Source organism: Quercus lobata, chromosome 1 (assembly GCF_001633185.2).
Source record: "Quercus lobata isolate SW786 chromosome 1, ValleyOak3.0 Primary Assembly, whole genome shotgun sequence".
In the NCBI taxonomy this organism is placed as follows: domain Eukaryota; kingdom Viridiplantae; phylum Streptophyta; class Magnoliopsida; order Fagales; family Fagaceae; genus Quercus; species Quercus lobata.
The window spans coordinates 47717477-47744121 of record NC_044904.1 but is presented as its reverse complement, the minus strand read 5'-3'; the positions used below and the strand labels follow the sequence as shown (position 1 = coordinate 47744121).

General features: G+C 35.9%; 3 protein-coding genes across 3 annotated transcripts; 1 reads left to right on the top strand and 2 right to left on the bottom strand.

Annotated features, from left to right (window-relative positions):
• Positions 1-742: 742 nt before the first annotated feature.
• On the top strand, positions 743-1402 carry LOC115954980 (uncharacterized mitochondrial protein AtMg00310-like). The gene has a single exon (XM_031072995.1). The coding sequence runs from the start codon at positions 743-745 to the stop codon at positions 1400-1402; it is 660 nt and encodes a 219-aa protein (XP_030928855.1).
• An 8558-nt stretch (positions 1403-9960) lies between these two features.
• LOC115954971 lies at positions 9961-11350 on the bottom strand. The gene is made up of 4 exons (XM_031072987.1): positions 10948-11350; positions 10603-10807; positions 10275-10453; positions 9961-10175 (listed from the first exon to the last, which is right to left on the bottom strand). The coding sequence occupies exons 1-4, from the start codon at positions 11348-11350 to the stop codon at positions 9961-9963; spliced, it is 1002 nt and encodes a 333-aa protein (XP_030928847.1).
• A 231-nt stretch (positions 11351-11581) lies between these two features.
• Positions 11582-12752, bottom strand: LOC115954960. Its single transcript, XM_031072976.1, has 2 exons — positions 12612-12752; positions 11582-12298 (listed from the first exon to the last, which is right to left on the bottom strand). The coding sequence occupies exons 1-2, from the start codon at positions 12750-12752 to the stop codon at positions 11582-11584; spliced, it is 858 nt and encodes a 285-aa protein (XP_030928836.1).
• Between the last annotated feature and the right edge of the window lie 13893 nt (positions 12753-26645).

Genomic DNA, 26645 nt, shown 5'->3' with positions numbered 1-26645 from the left:
AAAGCTTGACATGAGTAAGGCTTTTGATAGGGTTGAATGGAGTTGTTTGGAAAAAATCATGACTAAAATGGGCTTTCATCCTAGGTGGATATCTATGGTTATGAGTTGTGTCACCTCTGTCACATATTCTATTTGTATTAATGGCGTTCCCCAAGGACGTATTACTCCAACTAGGGGTTTACGTCAAGGAGACCCTCTCTCTCCCTATTTGTTTCTTTTGTGTGTAGAAAGTCTTTCAGCCTTATTACACAGAGCTTTTGAGGTGTGCACCCTTCGAGTTCTCCAAGTTTGCAAGAGAAGCCCTCACATCACTTATCTTTTCTTTGCTGATGACAGCCTTCTCTTCTGTAATGCTACCATTGAGGACTGTGAAGAAATCCAAAGATTGCTACTAGTCTATGAAAGAGCAACAGGGCAGCAAGTAAATAGACAAAAAACCTCGTTATTTTTTAGCCCCAATACAGCCATGGAAATCCAGGAAGATGTTAAGCAAAGATTTGGGGTAGATATCATCCGTTAGCATGAGAAGTACCTGGGTTTGCCATCCTTGGTGGGTAGAAACAAGTGTAATACCTTCCAACAATTAAAGGAACGAGTGGCCAACAAACTAGCTGGTTGGAAGGAAAATGTTTTGTCTATGGCAGGTAGGGAGGTGCTGATTAAGGTTGTTGTGCAAGCAATCCCAACACATACTATGAGTTGCTTTCTACTACCAAAGTCCCTTTGTGATTACTTGAATAGTATGGTAAGCAAATTCTGGTGGGGGCAGAAAAATGATGAGCGTAAACTAGCTTGGATGAGATGGGAAAAGTTGTGTACTCCAAAAGCTTGTGGTGGTATTGGTTTCAGGGACCTAAGATCTTTCAATCTTGCCCTTCTAGCTAAGCAAGGGTGGTGGTTGCAACAACAATCATACTCACTTTTCTATCAGGTTTTCAAAAGTAAGTACTTCCCTGACACTTCCTTTGTACAAGCTCAACAAGGTAGGAATCCGTCCTATGTTTGGCGGAGCATTCTAGCAGCACAACCAATAATTAAGCATGGGATACGTTGGCAAGTTGGAAATGGGGAGAATATATGTATTTGGAAAGATAAATGGTTCCCAAATCCATCCACCTATCAAGTTATCTCTCCTAGAACCTTGTTACCTGAGAATGCAACAGTAAATGTTCTGATTGATGTAGACCATGGCACTTGGAGATCTGATCTAGTAAGGGAGTTGTTCCTAAACTTTGAAGCGGATATTATCCTTAGTATTCCTCTGAGCACTCGTATGCCTAGGGATAAAGTGGTCTGGGTAGCAACACCAAATGGTAAGTTCATGGTGAAAAGTGCTTATTGGTTGGTTTTGGATATGAAAAGTGCAGAAAATGAAAGTACCTCAGGCCCTAGTGGACAATAGCAACTTTGGAGGTCCATTTGGAGTACTAATGTGCCCAATAAAATAAAGAACTTTGCTTGGAGGGCTTGTCAGAATATACTCCCTACAAAAGCTAATCTATTCCACAGGAAAGTGATCAGTTCTAAGGTTGTTGAGCATTGTGACCAAGGTAGGGAGACAACAAGCCATGTTCTTCTGCACTGTGCTTTTGCTCAATTAGTATGGGAAGCTTGCAGTCTGGTGGTGGATAGAAATTGCACTTTTGAGGATATGATTTAGAAATGTAGGAATGGCTCGAGTCCAGTAGTTTTTGAACTTGCTCACTTCATGGTCATCTCTTGGAATTTATGGAACAACTGGAATGGGATTCGACATGGTGATGTGCCAAAATCTGTGACAAATATTGTTCTTGAAGCTTCTCGGCTGATAGCAAAATTTCAGGTTGTTCAAGATTGCCCTAAACTGCCTACAATCCCTCTCCATACTAGGTGGATACCCCCCATGCCTGGTATGTATAAAGCAAATGTTGATGGAGCTGTGTTCAAGGAGCAACTTACTACTGGCTTGGGTGTGATTATTCGTGATGCTGATGGTCAGGTTGTTGGTGCCTTAAGTCAGCAGATATATGCTCCATTAGGTGCTCTTGAAGTTGAAGCTAAGGCAATGGAAGCTGCTGTGATGTTTGCAAGGGATGTTGGAATTCAAGAGATCATTTTCGAAGGGGACTCTCTACAAGTATACAATTTTCTTAAAGGAGGCTCCTTAGTCCCACCTGCTATTGCTAACGTGTTGGAAGGCATTCTCTATCATCTTCAAGCTTTTCGTTCTTTTGATTTTTCTCACATAAAAAGGGTAGGCAATAGGCCAGCCCATCTTCTAGCTCATCATGCTAAGTCTATAGTTGATTTTGAGGCATGGGTTGAAGAAACCCCCGGCTTTTCAGAAGCTGCTCTGCCCTCTGATGTAACTGCTTACAGCACTTATGTTTTATTATTGTTATGCATTAGGAATCTAATACACTGTACCTAATGTACTACACCTAAAATTTACCCTCATGAGTCACTACAAGAAAAAAAATGTCTATTACAACAAGTCCTATTGCAGCCAAAAAAATTATAGTTGTAATAAATATCTATTGCACAAGAACTCAAGGTTTTTCCATCTTTCCACCATCATTGAGAGGCGTCGCAACAATATCAACACAATCAAGAATACTGATGGAACTTGGATTAGGGGTGCAGGGAAAATCAGACATATGTTCCAAGAAGGGTTCAAAAACATTTACACAGAAGATCAAGTTGACTTCCCAATGATTTGGAGAACCTCATCCAACCCTCAATCACACAAATAGAAAACACCATCCTCAGTAGCATTCCTACCCTAGATCAAATCAAGAATACTATAATTTGCAATGGAAGATCAAAAGGCCCCAGGCCCTGATGGGTTCCATGCCATCTTTTATAAGAAATACTGGAATACTGTTGGGAGAATGTCATTAATACTGTCACTTCCTTCTTCCACCTTAGAGCTTGACCAAAGGAGATTAATAGCTTTCTGATTGTCCTAATTCCCAAAACACAAAACCCATCCACTATAAATAATTTTTGATCCATAAGCCTCTGCAATGTCGTTTACAAAATCATATCAAAGCTCTTGGTGTCCAAAATCATACCACTCCATAAATTAATATCTCCTAATCAATCTGCTTGCATTCTAGATAGATGGATAGTTGGGAATCAGGTGGTGTAGACACCGCATTTTGTACCCTTTAGGACTCAGGCCCTTGTTCCCTAATGTTGCTTGAACTTTAAGGCCCAAGGCCAGTTTAGAGCCCAATCCAATATTAAAATGACTTGAGGAGTGTTAAAATGGAAAATATAACATTTTAAATGAGCAAAAATCTATTTTTGAAAAATTAAATGACCAAAGTGGCCCTTAGCCTACGTATGTGAGTCACAGTCTACATACACAAGCTAAAGCATGTGTACGCAACTAGGGTTTCAGAAGCATAAGAAAGACAAGTTTTTTGCAATAATGGTTGAGGTTTGGAATGAATCCCACTTCGTCTGGGAGCCATTCCAAACCCCATTTTTTCAACTATAAAAAGCCTTACATGATACATTTTCAAAACACACATAAATTCCATGGGAAAAACCTAAGATTCACTAGAAAATAGTGAATCATAAGGGAGTTTTTCATAAAACACCCTCAAGTCATTTTTATTTGATTGGGACCTTTTCTGGCCCCAATCCTTTGAGTTTAAGATTGCTAATCACTATTTTATTGAATTGTAATAGATTTGACTAAGGGGAACCGTTAAAAATCAAGCCTAGGAGCTTTTGCTTTAAGGTATCCTTTTAAACTTTGCCTTTTCTTTTCTGCGTTTAATCTTTATTTTAATCTGTATTTTATTTAGTTTATGTTTACACATGTTTGTTTAGGTTAGTTTTAGGTTTTCTTTATGTATTTAAGCATGTTAGGTTGTTAGATTTTATGTTTTGTTTGGCTTCTACTCTTTTTCTATGTAAATTAGGTATTCTGGGTAAGGATCTACGTACGCATGATCTTGCCTACGCACATAGGTTGAACTCATGCGTACGCAGACCTGTTTTAGCGTGCATGATGCCGTTACTCAAAAACCCTAATTTTTGTTTGTTTTGTTTCTGTATTCATATTTCTGTTCTATGTAGCCTCTTTTTCATATGTTTTTAAGCCCCATAATTGCTTGTTCACCTTTTAACATGTTTGTTTGTTATCACATGTCTAGATTAGGGTTTCTTATCTTTAATTTCATTCATTCACATGTATTAACATTGTTGCCATAGGTGCTGTGCTACTGAGAGATAAGTAAAGGGTAAGTTATGCATTAACAATGTCCATGCATTTTGTGTTAGAGTTTTACTTTGATGATATGATGGAATATGCTTAAATGTATGATTAGGGTTTGTAATATGTTTTCCTTGCTATGATGATATGCCTTGCTGCCATGTGTAAGTTGCTACCTTGTTTTAGGTGTATGATAGGGTTTTCATATGTTAGATGAATGCTAGAGTTTCTTTAATATGTTTGGCTACTTTTTTGTTTGGGTTGATAGATAAGTATGTTTTGTTTGAGATGAAATATGTCATGTTGTATGCATAGATGTATGTTAGTGTGTGTGTGTGTGAGTATAGATGTAAGTTTTGAAAGTGCTTTTAATGAGGTTAAGGTATAAGACATAATGATGGGAGGCCAACGTTAGGGTTGGGCAATCTTGGATGCCTAACACCGTCCCAAGAACGTACTTAAACTCTAAACTCAAACTCTGGTAGTAAGATCAAATGTCCTTTCTCGAAAGGACGTTGTATTCATGGTTCCTAGACCATATAACTAGGTGGCGACTCCATTCCGTTGTGCCCATAGGTGGTAGTGGAGAAATGCTTCACCATTTCAAGACTAGGAAGATAGAATTCGGCCTAATAGCTTTGAAGCTGTATCTGCAAAAAGCATATGATAGAATGAATTGGAGCTTCCTAAAATTTGTCGTACTCAAGTATGGATTTAATGAAACATTCGTAAATTGGACCATGGCCTATGTATCTATGGTCTCTTTTGAAGTGTTGGTGTGTTGGTGACTAGTGCAAAGTTAAACCAATTTAGACCAAGTAGAGGATTGTGGCAAGGTGACCCATTGTCATCCTATCTATTTATCTTGGGGCAAGAAATTCTGCCAATAATTCTAAATCAAGAATTTGAGCTAAAAGTATTAGTGGTGTGAAGGCAAGTATTAATGGCCTTGCCATCACACACATTATGTATGTAGACAACATTATCCTGTTCTCCAAATCCACAAGAAGAGAAGCTGGTACCATCATGGAATGCATTGAAAGATATTATAGGTGGTCTGGGCTGTTAGGATATGTGCCTTTTCAAATCCTATTGTATGATATTATGTTGTGATTAATAAAGTTGTTTTACTATCATCTAAAATAATGGTAACGTGAATATTTAGACATTATCATATAGCCCATGAGATGCATAGTATGTGATTTAGTCATAGAAGATATAAATCACAAGTTCTTTGTAAACTCAGAATTTTAGTTCGTAGTCGGTGATGAAATCGGGCATTTCATCTGCGAAGACTATAACATATCAACTAAGATGATTTGTCTTGATCATGGAAGTGGAGACTTCTAGTTGATATGTTTTAAGTGTTAAGACATATTGAACTAGGTCACTGTGAGATTTATTATTCTACTAATGACTGTCAAGTGAATAATAAATCTCACGACTTGTATTTACATCAACTCTTAATCCTGAGAGAATAATGAACCTGATCATGAAGTGTAGGTTGCTTTGATATATAAAGAGTGAGATCTAAAGTCACGATCAAAGCCTCAGTATGTTGGGTAGCCACATCTAATGTTGAAGGAACATATATTCTCAAGATAGAATTCATAATCTCTAAATGGAGATATAAAATATTCCCTTGAGATAAATTTAATGGGTTTGGTTATTCAGAATGTTAGGCCTAACTACTTTAGTAAGAAGTTACTAAAGTATATATTTACGAAATTGGATTTCATAAATATATAATGAATAACTTAAAGGATTTTCGGGTATTCAAGAATTAAGATATAGTAATTTTTAAAGTGGCAATCAACATTCATGACTTTGTATTACTACGAATTTTTTAATGAAGGGGTTGAACGTATAATAAAGTCTTGTGATATAATTTATTAATAAGGCCTAGAGTGCAATTATATTTATATAGTGATATTAAATATAATTAATGGTAATTTTGGGCTTGTCAAGAGTTGACAGAAAAGCCCAAAACCCATTGGAGCTAGTGTCTTATTTGTCCATTTTGATCCCACTCCAAGCCACATACTAAAACCCAATTGGAATGGCCCAAAAGGCTAGCCCAATTAGATAATTCGTTATATATAAGGAGAGAAACATACAAAATTTTATATGTATGGAAATGGTGTGTATGAGAGTTTAAGCCATTCTCTTAATCTCCCTTGAACACATACATGTAAATTGATTAAGAAACCACACTTCTTGGGCAAAAGTGGAATTGGAGCGAAGATTAAAAGTGTTCCCAAGTACTTCTAATCTTTGATTTTGATATTATAAGATTCTACAATCAATTTTTTGCATGGTAATTGAAATTATTGTTGGATAAAAACTGATATTGATGTTATGATGTTGTTTAAGTTTGTTATTAAGTGTGTTAGATTGAACTTTACGGCTATAGCATTAATGAAACTCAGTTTTTGATCTCAAACTCAATCTATTATGTTCATATGATGGTAGTTTGTTCATGAAAAACCTTTGAAAATAGTTTGGTGAAAATTCTAAAAAATTCAGTTTCACGAGTTTCGACCGATCGAGAATTCCCTTCGATCGATTGAATGTTCTTTTTTGATCGATCGAACAAGAATCGAGAATCGATCGAGTCAACTTGAGACTTTGTGATAAATCTCTTCAATTTTTCGACCGATCGAATTTGTCATTTCGATCAATCAAATAGGAATTGAGAGTCGATCAAGTCATCCAGAAAGTTTGTTAAGATTTTTTTCATAATTTCGTTTGATCGATCGAGGGATACATTTGATCGATCGAAAGCTGTGAATTTTGAATTTCACTAAGTGTTTTCACATTTAAAAGTGCAAGGCTATGTGTGATGAGATTACACATGATAAAAACCTTTCTTTTAAAATATCTAGTGGGAGAGAGATACAAAGGTTTCATCTCACGGCCTCCATTGTCGGTTTATAGTAGTATGAAATATATACTTTGTCTTTGCTTCGAGCTTTGCATTCCATGTGGAGAGTATTTATTTCATGTAGCTACAAGATTGAACTTCCTCGTTTATAGTGGATCAAACACCTTTTCTTAGCCTTGAGCTTTGCATTCCATGCGGTGGGTGTTTTGTATCATGGTATTACAAGATAAACCTGTTAATGGTAGATGAAATGTGGCTATACATGGCTCTAGACAATGGTATACACTAGATTAAATATTATAGTATCCTCTATGTTGAGTTCTTACTATTATTATTTAGAGGTTAAATGTATAACGGCATATTATTAGTGTTTGATAAGAGTTATCATAATAGCACTAATAATGAGAATAGTTCTCAATCAATCATATTCTTTAATATTCACTCTATGCTGAGGAATATTGAATATGGATTGGATTGTTGTTGCATATTTTATATTATGGTTTTATTAAGGTTCCATACTATACGTTTATATGCTAAATTGATAACATCTAGTTTACTTATTATATTCATGTTTATTGTTTTCAGTTTAAATCATGGCATCCTTTAGCCCACTTGTTGCTATTCTTAATCAAAAGAAACTTACTGGGTACAACTATGTTGACTGGAAAAGAAATTTGGACATTGTTCTTACTGCTGAAGAGCACAAGTATGTGCTTAGTCAACTATGTCCTAACTTTCCATCATTAAATGCTCCTCTTGAGGAAAAACAACGATATGATTGTTGGCAAAAATCTAATGAGATGGCCAAGTGCTATATCCTAGCATCTATTTCAAATGTTCTATAGCATCAAATGCAGGATGTAGAACTAGCTTTGGACATAATGCTAAGTCTGAAGGAGATGTTTGGTGAGTAAGGCCGTTCTATAAGACAAGAAACTATGAGACAAATTTATAATACCAAAATGGTTGAAGGTACTCCAATAAGGGAGCATTGTCTTAAGATGATCTCTCATCTGAATATACTGGAGGTTTTAGGTGTTGACATTGATAGAGAATCCCAAGCGGATATGATACTCCAATCACTGCCAGAATCATTCAAGGAATTCAGACTTAATTATAACATGAACAAAAAGATTTATACATTATCTGAATTAATGAATGAGTTGGTGGCAGCGGAAGGCATTCTTGGTACAACCAGTGTTGATGCTAATATGGTTGAAGCTTCCACTTCTCAACCTAAGTCGAAAGGCAAGGGTAAAAAGAAGAAGAAGGACTTCACCAAGCAAGATGGTAAACAAATTGCCTTAAGAGTTGCCAACAAGGGAAAGAAGAAGGACTACACCAAAGGAAAATGTTTCCATTGTAGCGAGAAAGGTCATTGGAAGAGGAATTGTCCAAATTCAGAGCTGCCAATAATAAGGGTATGAAAAGTTCATTCCTTTTTGAAATATGTTTAGTACAAAATCCCACTGATTCCTGGTATATGGATTCAGGTTGTATTAATTATATCTGCAATTTTGACCAAAAAGCTAAATGAAGGGGAATTATTTCTTACTTTGGCTGATGGGAGCAGAATTCCAGTTGTAGTTGTCGGAGTGTTTAATTTATGTTTTGGTTCTAGAGTTTTACTATTGGAAGACTGTTTGTATGTACCTAATATTTGTAGGAATTTTATTTCTACAACTTATTTAGGTAGACATGGATATTATGTTATCCTGAAAGAAAATGTTGTAATAAAGAATGATAAAGTGTTTATCTGTTCTGGCAATATTATTGATGGTTTTTATATTATAACTCCTGATAAGCATGAATTATACAATTCTGAATTAGATAATAATTCACATGTGAAATCATTAAAGAGAAAGTTTCCTTCTACTAGTGATGCATATCTTTGGTATTTACGTTTGGGTCATATTAATTCAAACAGGATTCAAAGACTGATCAAAGATGGACTCTTAGAGCCATTGGACTTTGATGGATTTCTAGTTTGTAAATCTTGTTTGGAGGGCAAAATGACCAAAAGACCTTTTAGTGCAAAAGGTAGAAGAGCTCAAGATTTGCTAAAACTAGTACATTCAGATGTATGTGGTCCTATATCAACTCAAGCAAGAGGTGGCTATGAGTATTTTATTAGTTTCACTGATGATTACCCTAGATTTGGTTATGTATACCCATGGTTTTAAAAACCAGTACGGTGAAAGAACCGAAAAATGAGCTAATTACCGGTTTTATGGTCGGACCGAGGTCCGACCGATGGTCGAACCGATGACGTCATAAATAATTTAATTAATATTTATTTAAATTATATAAATAATTAATAATTTTTTCATATACTAAAAACATAATTAGGCTCATGACTAGCACATCACAAAGAGTTCACTGCCACACATTTACTGATTTACAACATTTATCAACAAGTCATTGAAAGCCCATCAAAAAATCCTCCTCCAATTAGGCAATTACAGGGAAAAACAGTCAACAATTTATACAAAATAGTGACTTGGCTTATCATTCATATTCTATTCTATTCAACAGATACACATATTCATATTCTATTCAACAGACTCAACAATTTATACAAAATGGTGACTTGGCTTATCATTCTCCCTACTTTGCTTCAAATCCACCCAAGTTACCATCCAACCCCAACTACAAAAAATGTAGGACATCCAAACAAACTCAACTCATCTATAGCTTTGTCTTCTAATAAAAAGATACACATAAATTCCACAACAATAAGTTCATTAGTCATTACATTTACATCCAAATGACAAATGACAAATGACAAATAACAAATAAGTTCATTACATCCAATTAGCAAATAAGTTATAAAGTTTCAAAAAAACTACTAAGTTTTAAGACCCAAGCCTCATTTGTTATGAAGAAAATTGAAATCAATATCATCATGTGAACCAAATGCTCCACCACTAGCTTCATTATCATCATCCTCATCTTCATCTTCTTCATCTTCAACATGAATAGGATGATTTTTATCTCTAAATCCGGGAGGAGCATCATCTTCATCACCAAATGATTCCAAATTAATGTCATCATCATCATCCTCAATCACTTCATTGTCCATATCTATACAAATTCCAAAACCAAAGAACAATATCATTTCTCATAAATAATAATTAGTCTAATTAAAATATGCAACTAGGCAAAAAATTGTTATAAGCTAACCTCTTTGTACATGGCTAGAAGACCCTTCTTCAATTGGATAGGCTCCCTCTTCATATAATGCATTTTCTATCTCCTCATGATCAAGAAATGGAGGTTCCTCATCTTCCACTACCCAAAATTCAGTTTTATTGATACTTGCATAATCAATAGGATCAAAATTGACCTTCTTCCTTTTGACTCTATATCATAAGATGAACATAATGAATAATTTAATTAGTAACTAAATCACTTATATTTAACAATCACAAAGAACCCACTTGACCAAATCAGTGAATCACTCATATTTCCCCACAAAAACATTGAAACAAAGAAATTATATAATATATACATTTCTTTTAATCGGTAGTTATAATGAACAAACATAAGATCATTAAGTCGTTGATGCTCCAATCTATTTCTTCTTTTGGTATGTATTTGTTCAAAAGCACTCCAATTCCGCTCACATCCCGAAGAGAGAGCTGTTTGGCTAAGGATTCGAATTGCAAACTTTTGTAAGGTTGGAGCACAAGATCCAAACAACTTCCACCACTCATCTAAGTTCCATATAAAACACAAAACAAAAATACAATGAATCAATAAACACAACTATACTTATCTCAAAAATATAAAAAAGAGCTATGATCTTTAAAACATATTTTCATTTTATTATTAGTTAAAGTAAACATTATCTTACCCGGCTGAGATGTCCTAGCTGATTCTTGAGCAAGTTGGGTTCCAAAAGTTTGTTCACGCTCTCGAAATAGCCTTAATTCCTCCACCAACTCCAACCGACCAACTGAAACTTTTGATTCAATAACATCTATCACAGTAGATTGTGTCTTTAGCCTCTTATTAAGAGTGGATGTGTCATATTGGAATGCAGGATTCAACCAATAAGCAGCAGCATGAATATCTCTATAGAATTGATTATCCCAACGATCCTTGATAATATTAACATAAGGCTCCCATAGTCTCTTCTTGTCCTTGAAATTTTTTTTAATTCCATCAATTACTCTATACATGCCATCATATACATAACCCATAGCTGGTTTTTCATCAGAATCAACAATGCGTAATAAACGAATCAATGGTGACATAATATGCACAATTACATGAAAATCATTCCAAAATTGATTATCAAGAATGATTTTCACCACTGCCTTTGCTTTCTTATCTTTTGCATATCTTGATTCAACATGAAATTTGCTTGTCACCAATGCTTGTAAGTCATGCTTATGTTCCTTAAGACTCCCTAAGGCAATGAAAGTAGTAGCAAACCTAGTTGGCCCTGGACACACAATTTCCGTCCAATTTTTTCTAGTCCTCAACTAAGCTTGCAAAGCCACATGGTTATAGATGAACACAGTGATCTTGGATGCACGCTTTGCAAGTTTAGCTACATGATCCATCTTCCCAATCTCCTTAAAAATTAGGTTTAGGCAATGTGCTGCACAAGGTGACCAACTAATGTTCCTATATTTTCCACACAAAATTCTTCCAGTAGCTACATAATTTGCAGCATTATCAGTGACCAAATGTGCTATATTTGCAGGACCAACCCAATTAACAATTTCATCAAACAAGTTACTTAAATTAATAGCATCCTTAACAAAGTCAGAAGCATCAATAGAACATATAAAAATAATACCTTTAGGACAATAGACAAGAAAATTAATCAATGTTCTATGCCTAGTATCAGTCCACCCATCAGCCATTATTGTACAACTAGTGTTAGCCCAATATGAACGATGATAATCAACAATCAATTGGACTTCTCTTTTTGCTTCTCTCAACAAAGGCACTCGAAGGGCATGATAATTTGGGCCTTTATATCCAGGACCATAAGAAGCTACAGCATTGAACATAGGTTGATAATAACTAGAATTCACAGCATTAATTGGAATGCAAGCATCATACATCCATCTTGCTACAGCCATATCAACCCTCCGCTTCTTTTCTTTGCTAGCAAGCACACTTTTAATAGAAGGTTGAGCTCTCGGTGTTGTTCTAGGAGCGAAGTAATTACCAATGTCACCAACCTTTCTCTTGCCAAGATTAGATCTTGGTGGAAATTACTAGGACTACTTCTATTTCCCTTACCTAACCCCCTACCTCTAGGAGTAATTTCTTAGACATCTTCAACTTCTGGTGAATCCTTTAATGGCGAATAATTAGATGCTTCTTGATCCTTTTTTGTTTGTTCTTTAGATTTTGAAATTTCCTTCAAATTCTTAACCATTTGAAACCTAACATCATAAGGTACACTCATACATGCAGCCACATCACCTTTAATTCCAGCTAGATGTCTTTTCATCCGATTAATGCCCCCTCCTTTATAAGTTTTCCCACAATGTATACATCTATAACTACTTTTCCGTCTTTCAACTCTTCAGTTACATGATCCCATGCAGGATCACATTTTGCCCTCACAGATGAAGAATTAGCATTAGACCCGGTTGTAGAAGCATGTTCATTAGATGGCACAGAGGCGGACTCCATTTCACTCAACAATTTCAGACTGTAAACAATATTTCACAAACAATAATATGCTATAAATCAAATCCACAACATACTCAGTAAAATACAAATACTCTGTAAACAATATTTCACAATCAATAATTCTCTGTAAATCAAATCCACATCATTGATCATACACAAAATCCACAACACACTTTGTAAAATACTCTGTAATTTATATTTCACAAATAGTAATACTCTGTAAATCAAATCCACAACATACTCTATAAAAGACTCTGTAGACTAATAATTGAAAGATAGAAGTAACCACTTACCAGTGAAGTCACAAGACGGAGAACCTAAGATGAAGCCGAGAACATGAATGGAGAATCTGAGATGAAGCCGAGAGAAATGAAAAAAAAAAAAAAAAATCGAGAAAATAAAATTATCAAAATCAAAATCAAAATCAAGTAATCAAAAAATCAAGTAATAATTGAAAGATAGAAATAGAAGTTACCACTTAGGCACTTACCCAGTGAAGTCAAGGAATGGAGAACCTGAGATGAAGCCGAGAGAAATGAAAAAAAAAACAGAACCGAGAAAAGAAAATTATCAAAATCAAAATCAAGTAATCAAAATCTAAAGAAAAGAATGTTACCTGATGAAGCCGAGAAGCAGAAAGCATAGCACTTTAGAGGGCGAGGGCAAGACCGAGAACCCGTGAGGATGAGAAGGAAAAAACCCAAAAAAAAAAAAAAAAAAAACCCAGTACTTCAAAGTTTCAAACCTGTGAGGATGAGAGTGTGAGCTTGAGTGAGGCGGAGAGGAAGAAAAATGTTTGAGGCGGCGAGGGCGGGGCAGAAAGGAAGAGAGTGTGACCTTGAGTGAGGCAGAGAGGGCGAGGCAAAGGGCAGAGAGTGTGAGCGGCAAGGTACAGAGGCAGAGAGAGTGAGGCGGAGAGGGCGAGCGGCGAGGCAAAGGGCAGAGAGTGTGAGCGGCGAGGTACAGAGGCAGAGAGAGTGAGGCGGAGAGGGCGAGCAGAGAGGCAGAGAGGCAAAGAGAGTGAGGCGGAGAGGGTGAGCTGTGAGCAGCGAGGCAGAGAGGTTGTGAGCGGCGGGGAAGAGAGGCTGTGAGCTTGAGTTCAATGAGTTGAGCTTGGGTGAGGCGAAGAGGGCAAGGCAGAGATACTGAGAGTCTGAGATAGTGAAAATGAGAGTGAGATTGTTAGGTTAGTCTTTAGGGTTAGGATTTTAGCCAAAAACGACGTAGTTTTGTTGTTTTAGGCTGGGAAAGGACAAAAAAAGAATAACCGGTCAGTAACCAATTTAATCGTGCCGGTTTCCGATTTTCCAGTTGAATCGGCCGATTTTTACTGTTTTGCGATTTTTATGTTAATTTCGGTTTTTTTTAGCATAACTGGACCGGATTGAAGGCCGGTTCCTGGTTGAACCGGTCTGACCGGCCGGTCCGGTCCGGTTTTTAAAACTATGTGTATACCTAATGAAACGGAAGTCTGAAGCCTTTGAAAAGTTCGAGTTTAGGGTTGAAGTTAAGAATCAATTAGGTAAACACATAAAGGCCATTCGATTTGATCGAGGTGACGAATATCTTTTTGGGGATTTCAAGGATTACTTAATTGAAAATGAGATTATATCCCAGTTGACTGCACCTGGAACTCCACAACAAAATGGTGTAGCAGAAAGAAGGAATAAGACTCTTTTAGATATGGTTAGATCCATGTTAAGTTATTCGACTCTACCAATTTCTTTTTGGGAATATGCCTTAAATACTACAATGTATCTTTTGAATTTAGTACCTACGAAGTCTGTTGCTAAAACACCTGTAGAGTTGTAGATTGTACGTAAACCTAGTATGAGACATCTCCATATTTGGGGTTGTCCATCATGTGTTGAAAGGAAAGTTTGATAAGTTACAATCTAAAACAGAAGTGGTTTTCTTTGTCGGGTATCCAAAAGGAATTGTTGGAGGTTTATTATATAGTCATAAAGATAATAAAGTGTTTGTTGGTATAAATGCAAAATTTTTGGAAAATGACTATATGAATGATTATACTCCTAAAAGTAGAGTTGTTTTGGCTGAAATGAATGAACATGTAATTGAACGATCAATGGATGAAACTAGGAATGATGTTGTTGTATCGGATACACCACAAGATATTACTTATGAGGTGACTAGTATACAAGAGCCTCGTCATAGTGGGAGGATTGTTAGGCCACTTGTAAGATTTATAGGTCTAGGAGAAACTTATGAAGCTATCTTACACTTACGAGGAGGCAATGAAAGGTATAGATGCATATCATTGGGTCAAAGTTATGAAATCTGAATTGGATTCTATGTATTCCAATCAAGTTTGGGATCTTATAAAGGCACTTAATGACATTAAACTTGTTGGTTGCAAATGGGTTTACAAGAGGAAGAAAGGGATAGATGGAAAGGTTGAAACCTTTAAAGTAAGGCTAGTGGCGAAGTGGTATACATAAAAAGAAGGTATTGATTATGAAGAAACCTTTTTACTAGTAGTAATGCTAAAATGTATCAGAATTCTCTTATCCATTGCTGCTCATTATGATTATGAGATTTGGTAAATGGATGTCAAGATTGCATTTCTAAATGTTAATCTTGAAGAAGAAATCTATAAGATGCAACCGGAAGGTTTCATAGCAAAGAACCAAGAGCATATGGTATGCAAGTTGAAAAGATCCATTTATGGACTTAAGCAAGCATCTAGATCATGGAACATCAGATTTGATCAAGCAATCAAGTCATTTGGTTTTGAACAAAATCTTGATGAATCATGTGTGTACAAACGACATCAAGATAAATTGGTAATGTTCCTAGTACTTTATGTTGATGACATTCTACTCATTGGAAATGATGTACTGGTAATGTCATCAGTAAAGATTTGGTTGTCAAGCCAATTTGATATGAAGGACTTGGGCGAAGCTAACTTTATTCTAGGGATCAAGCTTTGGCGAGATCAAAAGAATAGAATGTTAGGCTTGTCACAAGCTGGATATATAGATAAGGTTCTAGAACGGTTTAACATGCATAACTCCAAGAAAGGATTACTTCCTTTCAAACATGGAATTCCTCTATCCGATGACCAAAGGCCTAAGACTCTTGAAGAGGAAAATACAATGAGACAAATTTCTTATGCTTCTACAGTGGGAAGTCTCATGTATGCCATGCTTTGTACTAGACTAAATATTTGTTATTCAGTTAGCATGGTCAGCCGATATTAATCAAATCTAGGACTTAAACATTGGCAAACTGTAAAGCATATTCTCAAGTATCTAAGGAGAACAAGAGATTATATGCTTGTTTACCATAGTAAGGATTTGATTCCCATTTGTTATGTAGATTCAGATTTTTAATCAGATGTTGATTTCAGAAAGTCCACTTCAAGTTATGTGTTCACCTTAGGAGGTGGATCCATAAGTTGGAGGAGTGTTGAGCAATCTTGAATTGCCGACTCCACCATAGAAGCTGAATATACTGTTGCTTGTGAAGTGGTAAAGGAAGTTGTTTGGCTCAAGAAATTCCTTTCTAATCTTGGTGTTATGGGAATGGAGCAAGTTCCTATCACATTGTTTTATGACAATAGTGGAGTGGTTGCACAATCCAAAGATCCAAGGAATCATAACAAAGGAAAGCACATAGAAAGAAAGTATCACATCATTCAAGACATTGTTGCTTGAGGAGATGTAGTAGTAGCAAAGATTGATAGTGCAAGTAATCTAGCAGATCCCTTTAACGAAGCCTTGTCCCAAAGGACTTTTTAGTCACATTTGGAGGGAATGGGAGTTAGATTAGTACACAATAGTCTTTAGGGCAAGTGGGAGATTGTTAGGATATATGCCCTTTAAATCCTATTGTATGATGCTATGTATGATATTATGTTGTTATTAATAAAGTTGTTTTATTATTATCTAAAATAATGGTAACATGAATATTTGATCATAGAAGTGGAGACTTCTAGTTGATATGTTGATATGTTCTAAGTGTTAAAACATATTGAACTGAGCTGTTATGAGATTTATTATTCTACTAATAACTGTCAAATGAATAATAAATCTCACAACTTATATTTACATCAACTCTTAATCTTAAGAGAATAATGAACCTGATCATGAAGTGTAGGTTGCTTTGATATATCAGTAGTGAGATCTAAAGTCACGATCAAAATCTAAGTATGTTGGGCAACCACATTTAATGTTGAAGGACCATGTATTCTCAAGATGAAATTCATAATCTCTTAATGGAGATATAAAATATTCCATTGAGATAGGTTTAATGGGTTTGGTTATTCAGAATGTTAGGTTTAACTATTTTAGTAAGAAGTTACTAAAATATATATTTATGAAATTGAATTTCGTAAATATATGATGAATAACTTAATGGATTAAATCGGGTACTCAAGGATTAGGATGTAGTAATCTTCAAAGTGACAGTCAACATTCATGACTTTGTATTATTACGAATATTTTAATGAAGGGGTTGAATGTATAATAAAGTCTTGAGATATAGTTTATTAATAAGGTCTAAAGTGCAATTATATTTATATAGTGATATTAAATAAAATTAATAGTAATTTTGGACTTGTCAAGGGTTGACAGAAAAGCCCAAAACCTATTGGAGCTAGTGTCTTATTTGTCCATTTTGGTCCCACTCCAAGCCACATACTAAAGCCCAATTGGAATGGCCCAAAAAGTTAGCTTAATTTGATAATCAGTTATATATAAGGAGAGAAACATACAAAATTTTATATGTATGGAAATGGTGTGTATAAGAGTGTAAGCCAGTCTCAAAATCTCCCTTGAACACATACGTGTAAACTGATTGAGAGACCACAGTTCTTGGGCAAAAGTGGAATTGGAGTGAAGATTAAATGTGTTCCCAAGTACTTCTAATCTTTGGTTTTGAATTTCACCGCACCAAGGTATGCTCTCCTGTTCTTAAATTTTGAAACATAGTACATGTTATCAATTACGAATGAAGTAAATCCGTTAATTTTCCGCTGCATGTGTTTTGTATGCTATACAAACCATGTTTTTCCAACATGGGCAAAGCTTAAACATAAGCAAATCTGGAATACACTTCTCTAAGCACACTTGAAAGCAATCCTCGAGAGCCATCAAGTAAATCTACAAACAAAGAGCTTTATAAAGGATGCCATATACCTAGGGGCTCTGCTGTTCCTCACGAGATCTCCTTCAAGAGATTTCAAATTTCTCCAAAATAAACTTGAGGCTAGGTTAATGGGATGGAGGAGCAAATGCCTATCTTAGGCTGGAAGATGCACCCGCCTTGTCCTCCTTCAAAATCCCAAATTATGTTTATGATAAACTTAATGCCATATCAAGAAGATTTTGGTGGAAGTCAAAAGAGACTTAGGGAAAATTTCTAGCTTGAAAAGCATGGGATAAGTTGTGTTCTCCAAAGTGATGTGGAGGTCTTGGTTTCCAAAAAAAAACCAAAGATGTCAACAATGTGTTACTCGTAAAACTAGCTTGGATGATTGCTTCAAAGCATGACAGTTATGTCTATCTATTCTGAGAGCCAAATACAAGGTTATGCAAGACTAGCTGTATAGCAGTCCAGCAAAGGTGGCATCCCCAATTTGGAAAGCTATTGAAGGTGTGAGAAGTTAAAGGTACTTGGTACAACGTCAATTAATATCTAACAAGACCCTTTGGTCCCTTCATTACAAGGATTCAGACTTGAGGCCAAAGATGATGCAGACTCCTCAGGTCTAATCATGGTTTCTCAGCTTATAGACCACCATGTGCATGCATGGAAAACCAATCTTGTCCTACATGTTGGAGTATGTTTGTGTTTCAAACACTTAATGTATGTTTGTGTCCCACATTGGTTAGGAATGAATCTTGTTATGAGTTTATAAGGCTTTGCACGTCTTAGGTGGTAAGTTGGATCACAATGGGTTAGGTGTTGACTTGGGATTGGGTTTGGGTTTGTTACATCATTCTTGGGCCTCATTCTATTTCCATTCTTTTCCTTTTAGCCCTTTTTGGTTCTGCCCGTTGGGCATTAATTAAGTAGCCCGTTGGGGCATTAAATGTGCAGCCCGTTGGCTTACACAGTGACTGTTACATGCAGCTCGTTGGCTTGCACAGTGACTGTTACACTTGCAGCCCTTCAGCCCTCATTAGTTAGTATATAAACCCTATATTCCCCTCTTTAGCTCTTAAGTTTTTCAGCTACAGCAGCCACCTCTCTTCTCTCTGTTTTTGCTCTGTTTTTTTGCTCATCTCCACTAAAAATTTCAGCATCAATTTTAGTTTTAAGGAAAGGCAAATTAAGGTTGTTCCTAGTTCTTCTTGCTTGAGTGTGTGATCAACTTGAAGAAATTACTATAGTCTAATCTTGGGGGGTTGTTCGGCCAAGAGAGCCATTCACACCGAGTTCTACTCTGGGTGGCACGAATCAACCTTTAAAGACAACGCATTTTGCGTGATTCTATAGTTTGTGAGATCTTTCTAACTCTATCTATTTATTTTTGTCATTGCTAATTTTTTAGGGTTTGTATTATTGAATCAAAAATTGTTTATTTAGTCATATTTTCCAACAATTTTAAAGGTTGATATTTGTGTTTTAAAAATGAAAAAACAAGTTGTTGATTCTCTTAAGGTTATTTCGGAAATTACAAAGCTTGAGGCTTTTGATGGAAATAATTTTAAACGTTGGAAAGAAAGGGTTTTGCCCATCTTGGAATTTACCGAAATTGATCGGGTTCTTTATGAGCCTAAACCCGAAGAAGATCCTAAAAATATAGCAAAGTGGGAAAAAACGAATAAATTGTGTGTTCATACTATTAAATGTGGTTTATCTAACAAGTTGTTTGATAATTATTGTCATTTTACTTGTGCTAAAGATTTATGGGATGAACTTAATGGTCGTTATGGGTTTGAGGTTGAGGGTGCTAAAAAGTTTGCTACGGCTAAATTTATGTCTTTTCAAATGGTTGAGGAAAAAAGTGTTTCTAGCCAAATTGAAGATTTTCAAAAATTAGTATCCGACCTAGCTAAAGAGGGTGATGTTTTACCCGAGAGGTTTGTGGCTCATGGCTTAGTGTTTAAGTTGCCGGACTCTTGGAAAGAGTATAAACACCGGTATAGCCATCATAGAACCTATTTGAATCTTCAACAAACTATCGTTGATATTCAAATTAAAGAAACAAATAGGATGTCGGAAAAGATTTCTAGAGTTAAGGAATTTACTTCCAAGGCTAATGTTATAGAGGGAGGACCTTCTAGACCTCCACAACATAATAAGAAACATGATTTTAAGGGAAAAGGAAAATTTCATAATAAAAATAGCCCAAATCCTCAAATCCAAAAGAAAAAGGGTAATTGTTTTATTTGTGGCAAGGTAGGTCATTATGCGGCAACATGTAGGGCGAGGAGCAACTTCAACAACAATAAGAACAACAACAAAGGCTCTACATCAAATAAGGCAAATGTGGTGCAAACCGAAGAGATTATTGCGGTGGTGGTGTGTAAGGCACACTTGGTGACAAAAGTGAAGGGATGGGTAGTTGACTCGGCTTGCACAAGACACATTGGTGCATTCAAAGAAGAGTTTAGCTCCTACACTCCTATGGCGGAAGGCACCGAATGTGTCTATGTTGGGGACAATAGGTCCGTGCCGATGAGTGGTAAAGGGAAGATACTCTTGAAGCTAACTTCCGGTAAAACTCTTTCACTCAATAATGTCCTTCATGTACCTCACTTTCGACACAATCTCATTTCGGTACATTTGCTTGGTAAGGCCGGTATTAAAGTTTTATTTGATGGTGGCATAGTTACTTTAACTAAGAATGAAGTTTTTGTTGGTAAGGGCTATGATGATGAAGGTCTTTTTGTACTTAATGTTGATCAAGTTATTAATGAAAAAGGTTCATCTTCTTGTGCTTACTTAGTTGATTTCATTGATGAAAGAATGTGGAATTATTAACTCACTAAGTGAAGCTAATATGGACAAATGTGAAATTTGTGCCGAAACTAAAATCACCAAGAAACCTTGTAAATCCATAACAAGAGAAACCAAGCTTCTTGGATTGGTACATAGTGACTTGGGTGATTTAAAACACACTATGACTAGAGGTGGTAAAAGATTTTATGTGATCTTTGTTGATGACCACTCTAGATTCACTAAACTTTATTTACTAAGAACCAAAGATGAAGCTTTGGAGATGTTTATAAAGTATAAAAGTGAAGTTGAGAACCAAAAGAATAAAAGGATTAAAAGACTTAGAACCGATAAAGGTGGTGAATATGAGTCTATTCCTTTAAGGAATTTTGTGAATAAAATGGCATAATACATGAGGTAACTCCACTTTATTCACCGGAATCTAATGGAATAGCCGAAAGGAAAAATAGAACTCTTAAAGAAATGATGAATGCTATGCTTGTTAGTTCCGAGCTATCTTCCAACATGTGGGGGGAGGCCATTCTTTTGGCTTGCCATATTCAAAATAAGGTACCTCATAAGAAAACCAGTAAAACTCCTTATGAACTTTGGGAAGGGCGTAAGCCTAACTTGGAATATCTCAAAGTATGGGGGTGCTTGGCTAAGGTCATGCTACCCGAACCTAAAAGGAGAAAGCTTGGTTCTAGAACATGTGATTGTGTGTTTATTGGCTATGCTTGTAATAGTTCATGCTATAGATTTCTTGTCATCAAAAGTGATATATTAGAATCATACACTATTATTGAATCTGAAAATACCATATTCTTTGAGCATGTGTTTCCTTTGAAAAATAAGGAAAAAGAATTACATGATTCTCTTGAAATTTCTAATGACCTTGTTGATGATGTGCAAGAAATAAGAAGGAGCAAGCGAGCTAGGAAAGAAAAGGATTATGGTAACGATTTCCTTGCCTATGTCGTTGAAGATGAACCTGTAAGTTACTATGATGCAATTAAATCCATAGATGCACCTTTTTGGTTGGAAGCAATTAATAATGAATTAGAATCTATTATGTTTAATCACACTTGGGAATTAGTTGAGCTTCCATCCAAGGTTAAACCTATTGGTTGCAAATGGGTGTTTAAAAGGAAATTAAAACCGGATGGTACAATTGATAAGTTTAAAGCTCGCTTAGTAGCCAAGGGCTATAAGCAAAAACATAATGTGGATTATTTTGATACTTATTCTCCGGTTACTAGAATTGCATTTATTAGAATTTTATTTGCCATTGCTTCTATTTACAAACTTGTAGTATATCAAATAGATGTTAAAACTGCTTTTCTAAATGGTGATTTAGAAGAAGAGATTTATATGGAGCAACCCGAGGGTTATGTAGTTCTTGGACAAGAACATAAAGTTTGTAAGTTAGTTAAATCTTTATATGGTTTAAAACAAGTACCTAAACAATGGCATGAAAAATTTGATAATGCTATGCTTACACATAGGTATGTGATCAATGATGCTGATAAATGCATATATAGCAAGTTTATTAATAATGAAGGTGTTATTATATGTTTATATGTTGATGACTTGCTTATATTTGGAACTAGCTTTGATGTTGTGCATGATGCTAAACACTTTCTTGCCTCTAATTTTGATATGAAAGATTTGGGTGAGGCAAATATAATCTTGGGCATCAAGATCCTTAGGGATAATGATTGCATTACACTATCACAATCTCACTATGTAGAGAAAATTCTTAAAAAATTTGAACACTTTGATATGTCACCTATGTCTACTCCTTTTGACTCAAAGGTGCACTTGGTTAAAAATCGTGGTGATAGTGTTTCACAAGATAAATATGCACAAATCATTGGTAGTTTGATGTTTTTGACAAACCGTACTCGCCCTGATATTGCATATGCTGTTGGTAGATTGAGTAGATATACTCATAATCCTAGTATTGAACATTAGGATGCAATATCTAGATTGTTAAGATATTTAAAGGGTACTTTTGATTATGGTTTGTCATATTGTGGTTATCCTGCTATTTTAGAAGGATATTGTGATGCTAATTGGATCTCTGATACAGATGAGGTAAAGCCCACTAGTGGATATGAGTTCACACTAGCTGGAGGGGCCGTCTCTTGGAAATCATCCAAGCAGACTTGCATAGCGAGATCCACCATGGAATTAGAGTTAGTAGCCTTAGAAAAGGCTAGGTCCGAAGTTGAGTGGCTTAGGAGTTTGTTAATTGATATACCATTGTATACTAACTCTATTGCCTCTATTTGCATGCATTGTGATTGCCAGGCTGCCATAGCACGTGCTAAGAACAAAATCTATAATGGGAAAAGTCGACATATCCGATGGAGGCACAATATTGTGAGGCAGCTCATTGATAATGGTGTAATGTCTTTGGACTTTGTGAGGTCAGAAAGGAATTTGGCTGATCCTTTGACCAAGCCACTAGCAAGAAGGCTGGTGAGTGAGACATCGAGGGGGATAGGACTGATACCCAAATTGTGACACTATGGCCAATGCCCAACCTCTATGATGGGTGATTCCACGCAAGGGTTAAATGGGTAAAGTTCATTTGTGGTCCATATAGGCACTGTTAGTTATTATGTATTCCGCTATCTCATTGAGGAGATTAGTGATGAGTCCATCCCTATGGTGTGAGATAGTGCTAAGTTGCAGATTGTTGGAGGATGAGCTCTAGCTCTTAATGGATCCATAGTCCCTACCTGTTGGGTGGGGTGTACTGGACACACTCTTGATGGATGCCACCTATGTGGGAGTGGAAGTTGTGCCGCTTCCTATAAGACTTCGGTAGGTCTCTAGAGCTCTCATGAAACCCAATGGCGCATGGCCTGTATAAGGCGCCAACCCGCTTATGGAACAACCTTGGTAAAGAAAGGTATGTGGGTGATAAGTTTGGTTATCTAATAGCTTGGTTAAAAGAGTCTAATTCTACCATTGTCTAGTAGTTCCTACTTATTTACCCTAAGTATGGTTAAAACCTTAGGGTACCATATTGATGCATGCCTTCTTGAGTTTATTGCCTTTCCTTGTTTAGTGTTTGTAACATGTGGGGGATTGTTGGAGTATGTGTGTGTTTCAAACACTTAATGTATGTTTGTATCCCACATTGGTTAGGAATGAATCTTGTTATGAGTTTATAAGGCTTTGCACATCTTAGGTGGTAAGTTGGATCACAATGGGCTAGGTGTTGGCTTGGGCTTGGGTTTGGGTTTGTTACATCATTCTTGGGCCTCATTCTATTTCCATTCTTTTCCTTTCAGCCCTTTTTGGTTCTGCCCGTTGGGCATTAATTGAGCAGCTCGTTAGGGCATTAAATTTGCAGCCCGTTGGCTTGCACAGTGACTGTTACACTTGCAACCCTTCAGCCCTCATTAGTTAGTATATAAACCCTATATTCCCCTCTTTAGCTCTTAAGTTTTTCGGCTATAGCAGCCACCTCTCTTCCCTCTGTTTTTGCTCTGTTTTTTTGCTCATCCCCACTAAAAATTTCAGCATCAATTTTAGTTTTAAGGAAAGGCAAATTAAGGTTGTTCCTAGTTCTTCTTGCTTGAGTGTGTGATCAACTTGAAGAAATTACTATAGTCTAATCTTGGGGGGTTGTTCGGCCAAGAGAGCCATTCACACCGAGTTCTACTCCGGGTGGCACGAATCAACCTTTAAAGACAACGCATTTTGTGTGATTCTATAGTTTGTGAGATCTTTCTAACTCTATCTATTTATTTTTGTCATTGCTAATTTTTTAGGGTTTGTATTGTTGAATCAAAACTTGTTTATTTAGTCATATTTTCCAACACTACATACTTTTGACTCGAAATCAGCTGAAACCATTTTATCCATCCCTATCTCCACTAGAGCCAAGCCAGACAAGCTGATATGGGTTTCTAATCCTAAAGGAAAATTCGTAGTCAAATCAGCCTACAGCATTATAATTGAAGAAAACCATATCCCATCATCCTTAGAGTTCTCTTGGAAAAAGTTATGGAAAGTTAAAGCTCCGGAAATGGTGAAGACGTTACTGTAAAGAATTGGATCAAATGTCATCCCTACCAAAGAGAATCTCCAAAGAAGAATTTCATCTCAAGAAGTATGTTGTGTTCTTTGCAAGCAAGAAGTAGAATCCTTGGTCCATCTCTTTCTTGGTGTTTAACTGCCAGAGCCATCTTGGTATTCATGTTGCTGGGGTTTCAAGCCAGAAGAACATCATATGTCATCCATACAAGGTATTATTAAACCATTACTTGATCCTCCTAAAGCTCTATACTCTTTGAAAGACCCATGGTTGGTATCCTTCCATGTAGCTTTAGTAATGGATGAAATATGGCATGTGAGAAACCAGGTTCTTCAATAAGGTAGCAGCATTGAAATCCAAATATCCATCAAGAATATCCTACAGAAAGCAAGGAAATACGTAGCCTTAATGTCCACCAAGATAAATCCTCTAACATGACCTATCACTTATAAATTCCCCCACTGGTTAGTTCAAGATAAACGTGGATGCTGCATTGGACAACTCTTCTTTTTTGCTAGTTGCTGTTGCAAGGGATGATAAAGGTGATATCATAAAAGTTTGGGCAAAGACTCATATCTCTTGCTCATCTCTTCAAGTTGAGGCAAATGCTATCCTTTGGGCAGTGCAGCTTGCAATGATTGAAGGATGGAACCAAGTCATTATTGAAGGAGACGCAAAAGCATGCTTTAACCCCCTTTCTTCTCCATGCTTCACCCCAAATTAGTCTATTAGCAATGTACTCAGTAATATTTTATGTTTAGCTAAGTCCTTTAATCGTTGCACTTTCTTGTGGGTCAAAAGAGAATGTAATGTAGCTACACATGAAGCTGCCAAACTCTCTCTTAGGTCCTCCTAGTCCTTTTGTTTCAATAAACTAAATCTGCCAAGTGTCTTAGTTTCTATGTGTGTAAGGTGGATTGTAATTCCTTTTTTGTAATTTGAATGAAATTTGAAGCTTATAAAAAAAAGTTCTATCTCGTATATAGTACTTTTTGTGTAAACAATCATTTAGAATTAGTTTGTGCACTTAAACAATCTTACTGCAACAAAATCTATTGTTATCTTGAGTTATCTCAATAAATTTATTTTTTAAATATTAAAAATTGTTTATTGCAACGCAAGCTTTTGTTGAAATAACAAATTGTGGCAGAGTTTATTATAATAGCGTGCAATGATTGTTTTGTAATAAGATTTCATTGCAATGACTTTGACATTATGTAACAAAAATTTTTTGTTGCAAGAACCTTTTCTTATTGTGCTATATGTCGATAGTGAGTACTTTCTCAATAACAAACATCAATTACTACTTGTTTACTAATTTCGCTTAAAAAAAAAAAAAAAAAAACCTGATAGCACTAAACTTATGTATAAAATGATTTTTTTTCTACAAAGTAGAGAGTGGGTACTTACGTATGTGATCCAATGGCTTGTAAGTATGGATGCTCAAACGTTTTATCTTGCATGAAAAACATCAAAAATATTATTGGAAAAGTCAGTAGCATAGGTTGGTATTAATGATTTATGATTAAATACCATGTATGTACCATATTAAGAGGAGGTAAGCTAAAAGCAACCATGCAAAACTCTTTATGCTTGCGCCATGGGAGCTGCCTCCCTCTATTTTGAATTTGGTTACTTGTGAATGTTCTAATCCTTAGGAGCATTGGATCTGTGTATGTTGCTAGAAGTAGTTTTGATTTTGTGTCATATGTTGTGAATGCTTGTAGCTTTATTTGTCTTTGTTGAATGAAATCTACCTTTCAGCAAGAAAAAAGAAGATGGTTACAAGTAAACACCTTCTACTGTGACAAACATATTTCAACAAATACATGCAACTTGATTCAACTAAATATTAATCCCAACATTGGGATCAGTTACATGAATCTTAATTTTTTCACCTCTTGCAAATCAATTCGTTGCAATAAGCTATG